This window comes from Lepus europaeus, chromosome 1 (genome assembly GCF_033115175.1).
Source record: "Lepus europaeus isolate LE1 chromosome 1, mLepTim1.pri, whole genome shotgun sequence".
Taxonomy (NCBI): domain Eukaryota; kingdom Metazoa; phylum Chordata; class Mammalia; order Lagomorpha; family Leporidae; genus Lepus; species Lepus europaeus.
In genome coordinates, this window is record NC_084827.1 from 65,180,426 (window position 1) to 65,190,186 (window position 9,761).

The 9,761-nt window shown below is 48.6% G+C and overlaps 1 protein-coding gene across 1 annotated transcript; it reads left to right on the plus strand.

Moving 5' to 3' along the window:
• The first annotated feature begins 8,388 nt into the window (after window positions 1-8,388).
• LOC133765587 (small ribosomal subunit protein eS26-like) lies at window positions 8,389-8,792 on the plus strand. Its single transcript, XM_062199137.1, has one exon. It carries the CDS (start codon window positions 8,396-8,398, stop codon window positions 8,741-8,743), a length of 348 nt encoding a protein of 115 aa, XP_062055121.1. The 5' UTR covers window positions 8,389-8,395; the 3' UTR covers window positions 8,744-8,792.
• Window positions 8,793-9,761: the final 969 nt, after the last annotated feature.

A 9,761-nucleotide genomic window follows, 5' to 3' on the forward strand; every position in this document is an offset into this window, starting at 1 on the left:
TCAAGTGGCTACAATGGCTAGGGCTTTGCCAGGCCTAAGCCAGGAGCCTTGACCACCATCCAGATTGCCCATGTGGGTGGTAGGGGTCCAACCATTTGGGCCATCTTCTGCTGCTTTCCCAGGGGCAGTAGCAGGGAACTGGATCAGAAGTGGAACAGCCAGGACTCAAATTTGTGCCTGTGTCACAGGCAGCAGCTTAACGCCCTGCACCACATTGCTGGTCCCCTATTAAAATTCTTTTAAGGTTGAGAAGCAGAGACAGACAGATCTATCATCTGCTGGTTCATCCCCCCAAATACCCACAGCAGCCTCAGTTGTGCCAAGACAAAGCCAGGAGTCCAGAACTGAAATCTGGGGCTTCCACGTGGATGGTAGGGACCCAAGTACCAACTGCCTACCAGGATATGCATTAGCAGGAAACTGGAGCTGGGAGCAGGACTTGGACTCAAACTCAAGTACTCCAACAAGAGATGCAGGCTTCTGTTCCTCATTCAATTTTAAAAGATAGATGAGATACATATTATCTTCTCAACCACAATGTGTTGAATTTATTTTTTTAAAAAAGATTTATTTTGGGGCCGGCACTGTGGCACAGCGGGTTAATACCCTGGCCTCAAGTGCTGGCATCCCATATGAGCACTGGTTTGAGATCCAGCTGCTCCTCTTCCAATCCAGCTCTCTGCTATGGCCTGGGAAAGCAACAGAAAATGACCCAAGTCCTTGGGCCCCTGCACCCATGTGGGAGACCCAGAAGAAGCTCCTGGATCCTGGTTTTGGATCGGCACAGCTCCGGCCATTGCGGCCATCTGGGGAGTGAACCAGCAGATGGAAGATTTCTCTCTCTCTCTACCTCTCCTCTCTCTGTGTTACTCTTTCAAGTAAATAAATAAATCTTTTAAAAATATATTTATTTTATTTATTTGAAAGACAGAGTTACAGAGAGAGGTAGAGACAGAGAGAGAGGTCTTCCATCCACTGGTTCATTCCCCAATTGGCTTCAATGGCCAGAGCTATGCCGATCTGAAGCCAGGAGCCAGGAACTTCTGCCAGGTCTCCCACGTGGGTGCAGGGGCCCAAGGACTTGGGCCATCTTCTACTGCTTTCCTAGGCCATAGCAGAGAGCTAGATCGGAAGTGGAGCAGCCGGGACTAGACTCAGCACCTATATGGGGTGCCAACGCTTCAGGCCAGGGCCTTAACCTGCTGCACCACAGTGCTGACCCCAATGGGTTGAATTTAAAGTCACACTTAACATTCCCCTTTCTTGCTCTAATTTCGTCTCTTTCACCATTTAGCGTACTGTAGCTGTGAATTACTGCTTCTTTTCTGTTTCCTCCCACTCTCTCTAAGAATTTAAGCACCCTATGGGCTGGTTCTGTAGCATAGTGGGTTAAGCCACCGCCTGCAGCATCACCATCCCATTTGGGTGCCAGTTCAAGACCCGGCTACACCACTTCTGATCCAGCTCCCTGCTAATGCACCTGGGAAAGCAGTGGAAGTTGGCCCAAAACCTTGGGCCTGTGTGCCGGCATCCCATATGGGTGCCGGGTTCTAGTCCCGGCTGCTCCTCTTCCGATCCAGCTCTCTGCTGTGGCCCGGGAGGGCAGTGGAGGATGGCCCAAGTCCTTGGGCCCTGCACGCGCATGGGAGACCAGGAGGAAGCACCTGGCTCCTGGCTTCGGATCGGCGAAGTGCTGGCCATAGCGGCCATTTGGGCGAGTGAACCTACGGAAGGAAGACCTTTCTCTCTGTCTCTCTCTCTCTCATTGTCTAACTCTAGCTGCCAAATAAATAAATTTTAAAAAACAAAAATAAATAAAAAGAAATTTCATTGACATTACTCATCATTTTTATCTAACTCAGGGGCAGTCATGTGAAGTTGTCAGATTCTGCTTCTGAGGATTCCCAGCTCTCTACTGCTCTTCCAGTGCAAGAGAGCTGAAGCTGGTGGGTGTCCCCGTAAAGGAGTCACCAAGCCCTCTGCATGCCCTGCCGGTATTCATCATCCTGGTCCCCAGTCCCAGGGGAACCCATGGCCATGTGAGTTGTCTTCTGGCCTCAGCTATGTTCTGGCTTCTCACAGCTCTGCAACCCTAAGATCCCCTGTAGAGCTCTCACAGGATTCACCAGGGTTTAAAAAGACCATTGCCTCTTTCTTTGCAATCATGAGCCCTTTCTTAATAATTTCAGATTAAGAGCCAGCACTGTAGAGTAGTAGGCTAAGCCTCCGCCTGCGGTGCCCTTATCCCACGTGAGTGCTGGCTCATGTCCTGGCTGCTCCGCTTCACATCCAGCTACCTGCTAATGGCCTGGGAAAGCAGTTGAAAGTGGCCAAAGTCTTTGGGCCTCTGTACCTACTTGGAAGACCTGGTAGAAGCTCCAGGCTCCTGGCTTCGGATCAGCACAGCTCCAGCCATGCGACCTTTTGGGGAGTAAACCATTGGGTGGAAGACCTTCCTCTGTCTGTCTGTCCCTCTCCATGTAACTCTACCTCTCAAATAAGTAAATAAAATATATATTTTTTAAATTTCAGATGAGGTGTTATGGCTTCCCCTCTCTTGTTAGGGAAACATGTAAGGAGTGGAATGTGGAAGGTAACACCCAGCCTCCCAGTGAAGACATCAGTGCCCAACAGGTACTTGTCCAAGATGTGGGAGAAGGGTTTCTCTGATCTGCACTGTGTTCAGACCACAGACTGTGGAAACTTGCAAGAAGGAAGGCCTGAGACAAATCCTCCAGCACACTCAGAACAGAGGAACACTCAAGGTGGGGCGTGAGGTGCAGGCCTTGGATCCAACCAACCTGGTCTGTTGGGGAAGGCTGTGTGGAGATGGGAGCCACAGGGGTTTATGATTGTCACAGCTTTGATCAGGCCATAAAGAAGTCTGGCTCATGTAAGCAAGACAGATGCAACCCTGACTGATGGCTGGGCCAGTTAGCATTCCCTCAGGAAAGCAGAAGTCACTCTAGCCAGTCCGTGAAAAAACTTGAGACCAACCACACTGGGCAGTAAAATCCCCTGGTTACTGCATCTGGGTGTTCACACCCACATGCAATTCCTTCTCCATCTGTGTGGCCCAGCCTTTCCACCTGCTTTTTTTTTTTTGCCATTTGGATTTTTTAATTCTCTTTTTAAATACTGTACAGTGAAAAATAAATATGCCTTCTCATCCACCAGACAAGGTTGATCCCCCTCCCCCAGGGGCCCTTGTCACCCCCTCCGTACACCCCTGGTTCTACTCCAAAACCTCTCCCATGCCTCCCACCCACTTACACCCTTACTATCCCCGTCTTCCACAGTGATGAGGCCCCAGAAATGGGGGTTACAGGATGGGAGGAGGGATAGCAGGGGAGCCCCCCTGAACTGTCAAATCTGGGTGGGTCAAGGAACACCCCCACCAACAGTCCACCTGCTTCTAACCAACACAGTACCACAAAAGCAGGGTGGGTGTGTAGTGCTGTGGGTAAGAACATAACAAAGGCCTGTATCACTTGGTGATTAGGTTACAATAGACTATGACATTCTTCTTACTAACAGACTCTCTCTTGCCTTCTCTGTTTGCTTGTGTTGATAAAACAAGCAGCCGTTTTGGACATGCACACATGGCATGAACTGTGGGTGGCCTCAAGCCAAGAGACAGCTGGGAAATAAGATCTGCACTCCATGGGCTAGCCTTGTGACATAGCAGGTAAAGCTGTCGCCTGTGATGCTGGCATCCCATATGGACACCAGTTAGAGTCCCAGCTGCCCCACTTCTGATCCAGCTCCCTGCTAATGGTTTGGGGAAGCAGTGGAAGATGGTCCAAGTACTTGGGCTCCTGCCACCCACATGGGAGATCCAGAAGAACCTGCTGGCTCCTGGCTTCAAACCAGCCCATCTTGGGAGTGAAGCAGTGAATGGAAGATTCTCTCTCTCTCTCTCTTTCTCTGTGTGTGTGTGTGTCTCCTCACCTCTCTCTCTCTGTAAACTCTGCCTTTCAAATAAATAAATCTCAAAAAAAAAAAAAAATCTTTATTCCAACAAACCACAAGAAGCAAGTTCTACCAGCAGCCACTTGAGCCTGGAAGTGGATTCTTCCCCAGTCGAAGCTGCAATCCTGAGCAACACCATCATTGCAGCCCTGTGAAAGACCCTCAAGCACAGGGCCCAGTACACCACAACCAGCTTCCTGACCTGGAGAAACTCTGAACAAATCAGTGTGGCTGATTCAAGCTAGAAGACTGTAGTAATTTGCCTGCAGTGGTAGAGAACTAATAGTGATAGAAAACTAATAAGATGATTGGAAATTCCAAGAGTAAACATTCCAGGAGGCTATGCTTGACTGACCTAGCTACCCACAGAACCAAAGTGGCTAAGAACTTAACCATCTGCCTTCAATCTGCTTAAAATTTCCACCATGGCTCCTCCGCTGCCTGCTCCACTTTTTTTTTTTTAATATTTGTTTATTTATTTGAAAGTCAGAGATACACAGAAAGAGGAACACACACAGAGAGAGAGAGAGAGAGAGAGAGAGAGAGAGAGAGAATGAGAGAATCTTCCAGCCCCTGGTTCACTCCCTAAATGGCCATGGCAGCCGAGGCTGAACCATGCCGGAGCCAAGAGTCAGGAGCTTCTTCTGGGTCTCCCAGTGGGTGCAGGGGCCCAATCATTTGGGCCATCTTCTACTGCTTTTCCAGGCACATTAGCAGGGAGCTGGATCGGAAAATACAAAATGAGACTGGAATATCTTGAGATGCCATAAAATAAGGAAGTGTTTGCATTAATAAAGGGGAATGTTAAAAGGACACAGAGTGGACCGGAAGAATTCTAAATGGCCAGCTCTGGAACAATTTGAAAAATAAGCAATGATAGCAGTGGATAATAACTCATTAAATAAAATAAGTATCCTGGTCTCCATATTGATGATGTAGGCCAGTAATTGAATAAAGAACCTAATGGGAGGTAAGAGACAACCCTTCCTTATGGAAGTACATCAATTATAAATTTGGAAGGAGTCAAAGAGATGTAAAGTAACTAGCTGGCAAACACTGTAGCAGTAAATGTTGCAGATTCACCAAGGGATATTAAAATCAGTGGGCAAAACAGGATATTAACATAATCCCCACAACTCTCCCCCAAGATACTTATCAATTACAAAGAGGGAAAAAATAGCAATTTTACATCAGAGACAACCAGCTGATAGCACTTAAATCAAGTCATCACGATTCACCTCCTGAGAGGATACACTGAGAAGGACACATCTACGCGTAACTCCAGTCTACTCACTAGGAAATGCCACACAAACCTCAGCTGAGACATTTCACAAAATGCCTGGCCCACATTCATCAGAAGGTCAAAGTCATGAAAGACAAGGAAATGGATCAGCGTAGAGAGGAAGCACAAGTTGGAGGAGGAAGAGAACACAGAAACCCTGAATGCAGTGCAGGGTTCTGGATTAGATTCTGGAACATTGGAAGGACATCAGGGAAGGGGCAGGCATTGGGGCACAGCAGGTGAAGCTCATACTTGCAATGCGGACATCCCTTATCTGAGCAAGGATTCTAGTCCTGGCTGCTCCACGTCTGATCCCACTTCCTGCTAATGCACCTGGCAAGGCAGTCAATAATGATTCAAGTGTATGGGCTCCTGTCACCCACATGGCCCCTGTCACCTACCTCCTGGTTTTGGCTTGATCCATCCCTGGCTGTTGCAGCCACCTGGGCAGTGAACCAGAAAACGGGTTTTCCATTCTTCAGCCTGCAACACAATGATTCCTCAAGGAATCATTAAACAGACAATATCCGGGGATGGCATTTAGCATAGTGGTTAAGACCTTGCTTAAGACTTCCCAACCTTGTACCAGAGTGCCTGGGTTTGCATCTTGCTCTACCTGCCACCTCAGCTCCCTACTAATGCAGAGCCTGGAAAGCAGTAGGTGATGGGTAGAACCTTGGGTTATGCCTCCCTTATGGGAGACCCAGATTTAGCATTGCCCTGGCCCAGTCCAGCTGTTGTGGGTTTTTGGGGAGTGAACCAACAGAAAGAAATCATCTTTCAAATAAATAAATTTTTAAAAAAATTAAAAAGAGACAGCAAATAGTAATCACCAGGGGCCACTATTGTAGTGCAGTCGATTAAGCTGCTGCCTGTGACACTAGCATCCCGTATGAACACTGGTTCAAGTCCCAGCTACTCCATTTTGAATCCAGCTCCCAGCTAGTACACCTGGGAAAGCAATGGAAGATGAGCCAAGTGCTTGGGCCCCTATCACCCACATGGGAGACTTGGATGGAGTTCCACACTCCCAGCACCAGTCATTGCAGCCACCTGAGGAGTAAACCAGCAGATGGAGGATAATTTCTCCACCCTCCCATAACTCTGCCTTTCAAATAAATAAGTAGACCTGACAATTCTAGGCATTTCCCTTTCTACGTGCTATGGTTTGGAAGTGGTTTGTCCCTTGTGGGTTCACGTGCTGGATGCTTAGTTCCCAGAGTGGTAGTATCAGTAGGAGGTAGTAAAAGGTACTAGGGGAGGGAAGGTGGTTGGGTCACGGGGTGGGGGTGGGGCGTGCTTGGAAGGGATTCATACCGCTCTTGTGGGGCCCTGGGTAATTCATATGAGAGCAAATTATTACAAAAAAAAAAAAAAAAAAAGAGTAAGCCCCGGCCCTGGATCCCTCCCAGCTTCCTGTGTCACCATGGGCTCTCTCTCTTGAGTGTGCTCCTACTATAGGACTGCCCACCATTCACCATGACTCCCTCACTAGAACTAGAGGTAGTGCCAGCGCTATACCCTTGGACCTCCGGAACCATGAGCTCACTAAATCTCTTTTCTTTACCAATTGCCTAGCCTTGGGCATTGTGTTGTAGCAACAAAAAAAACGGCAAACACTCCACAGTGCACGGTCACTCTGGCAAATAGTCGCAGATCCCCCCTAGGGAGGCTGGAAAGAGGAATGGTGGTTTTAACTGTGGCCCCGCTGTAGGGTCTTCCCACACCAAGGTCTTTCCCTCCAGTTCCTTCAGGAGGTTCTGAGTCCAAAGTTACTCAGGGGGCAAAACTGGGTGAAAGACAAATAACCCTACAATGCAGTGTCTCAGATCAGGCATGTGGATTCTGTAACAGGACCACTTTCAGGTATTTGCAGGAAATAAGACGTTAATGGAGTTTCTATATATTTTATTCCTAGGGAGATCACAATCACTAAGAAGATCCTTGCGCGAAGCCATTCAGATTACAGTCCCATCCATGCTTGCTGTCCATAATCATAATAGTACTTTTTTTAGTATTTATTTTTTAATTTTTTTTATAATTTATTTATTTATTTGAAAGACATAGCTCCAGAGAGAGGTAGAGAAAGAGAGGTCTTCCATCCACTCCCCAATTGGCCACAATGGCCGGAGCTCAGCTGATCTGAAGCCAGGAGACTGGAGCTTCTTCCGGGTCTCCCACGTGGGTGCAAGGGCCCAAGGACTTGGGCCATCTTTCCATTGCTTTTCCAGGCCACAGCAGAGAGCTGGATCAGAAGTGGAGCAGCCAGGACTAGAACTTGCACCCATATGGGATGCCGCACTGCAGGCAACGGCTTTACCCTCTACGCCACAGCATTGGCCCCCATAATGTTGCTCTTGTTTCTAATGTCACTTGACCTGTACTTGGCTTTCACCACTTTGGAAATGAACCAGCAGCATGGCAAACTACAGTTTCCCCTCCCCGCCTTTTTAAGATTTATTTATTTATTTATTTGAAAGGCAGAGTTAGAGACAGAGAGAATCTTTCATCCAGTGGCCACAACAGCTGCGGCTGTGTCAGGCTGAAGCCATGAATTTGGATCCAGATCTCCCTTATGGGTGCAGGGGTCCAAGCACTTGGATCATCTTCTGCTGCTTTCCAGGCACATTAGCAGGGTGCTGGATCAGAATTGGAGCAGCCAGGACTCAAGCCAGTGCTCATATGAGATGTTGGTATTGCAGGCAGTGACTTAACCTGTTTTGCTCAATACCAGCCCAGTTACTCTCTTTTTTTTTAAAGATTGATCTATTTATTTGAAAGGCAGAGTTTTATGGTGGCTGGGGGAGGGGAGAGAGAGAGAAGAGAGAGAGAATCTTCCATCCATTGGTTCACTCCCCAAATGGCTGAAATGACCAGGTTGAGCCAGGCTGAAACCAGGAGCCAGAAGCATCTTCCAGGTTTCACACATGGATACAGAGGCCCAAGCATTGAGCTATCCTCCACTGCTTTCCCAGGCCATGAGCAGGGAGCTGGATCAGAAGTGGAGCAGCCAGGACCCAAACTGGTGCCCACATGGGATGTCCACACCACAGGCAGCAGCTTTACCCCCTACGCCACATCACTGGCCTCTGCAGTTGCCCTTTTAAAATGTGCTTCTGGTTTCAGGTCCTCGGTTCCAAGATGACAAAGAAAAGAAGGAACAACGGTCGTGCGAAAAAGGGCCACGGCCACGTGCAGCCTATTTGCTGCACTAACTGTGCTCGCTGCGTGCCCAAGGACAAGGCCATTAAGAAGTTCGTCATCCGCAACATAGTGGAGGCCACGGCCGTCAGGGACATCTCCGAAGCGAGCGTTTTCGATGCCTATGTGCTTCCCAAGCTGTATGTGAAGCTACATTATTGTGTGAGTTGCGCCATTCACAGCAAGGTGGTCAGAATTCGATCTTATGAAGTCCGCAAAGACCGGACGCCACCACCACGACTTAGACCTGCCGGTGCTGCCACATGGCCTCCACCAAAGCCCATGTAAGGAGTGTAATCTTTAAGGGCTGAAGAAAAGTTATTCTCTGGGAAAATAAAGTGGAAATCTATGGTTTAAAAAAAAATGTGCTTCTGGTTTTTGAGCACAGAGAGCAGTGGGAAATGGAGTGGTCATGTGCCACATGGCCCATCATCTTTCTACGGGAGATCTGTTTTGTGGTTGTGGGAAGGATATGATAGAGCCCAGCCAACTCACAAACATGGATCGTGGCTTGGGGAAGTTTTTCTCACTTGCTTACAATCTAAAGCAGTGCAGTTTGGATCTGTCAATGGAAGAGGCATCCCTTCCCAGCCCCACCTTGTTCCAGTGGACCTAGCAAACTATGAAGGACATACAGGTCGCAGAGCCCCACGGCCACTCCCTCCCTGCCTTCAATCCAGTTTACACTCTATAGTAAATATTCAATGGACCACACTATTATCAGAAAATAAATGTCTGACTGTGCCCACCACAATGATAGATAGGTGGGCATGAACAAAATTTCAAAAGGCTAGGTGTTTGGTGTAGTGGTTTAAATGCTACTTGGGATGCCTGCAGCCCGTATCAGAATGGCTGATTTTTTTTTTTTTTTTTGGACAGGCAGAGTGGATAGTGAGAGAGAGAGACAGAGAGAAAGGTCTTCCTTTTTGCCGTTGGTTCACCCTCCAATGGCCACTGTGGTCGGCGCATTGCGCTGATCCGAAGCCAGGAGCCAGGTGCTTCTCCTGGTCTCCCATGCGGGTGCAGGGCCCAAGCACTTGGGCCATCCTCCACTGCACTCCCGGGCCATAGCAGAGAGCTGGCCTGGAAGAGGGGCAACCGGGATAGAATCCTGTGCCCCAACCAGGACTAGAACCTGGTGTGCCGGCGCCGCAAGGCAGAGGATTAGCCTGTTAAGCCACGGTGCCGGCCTGAATGGCTGATTTTGAGGCCCGGATCCACACCTGATTCCAGCTTCCTGCTAATACACACCGTGGAAGGCAGCATGTAGGGCATGAAATGATTGTGGGGTTGGCGCTATGATGTA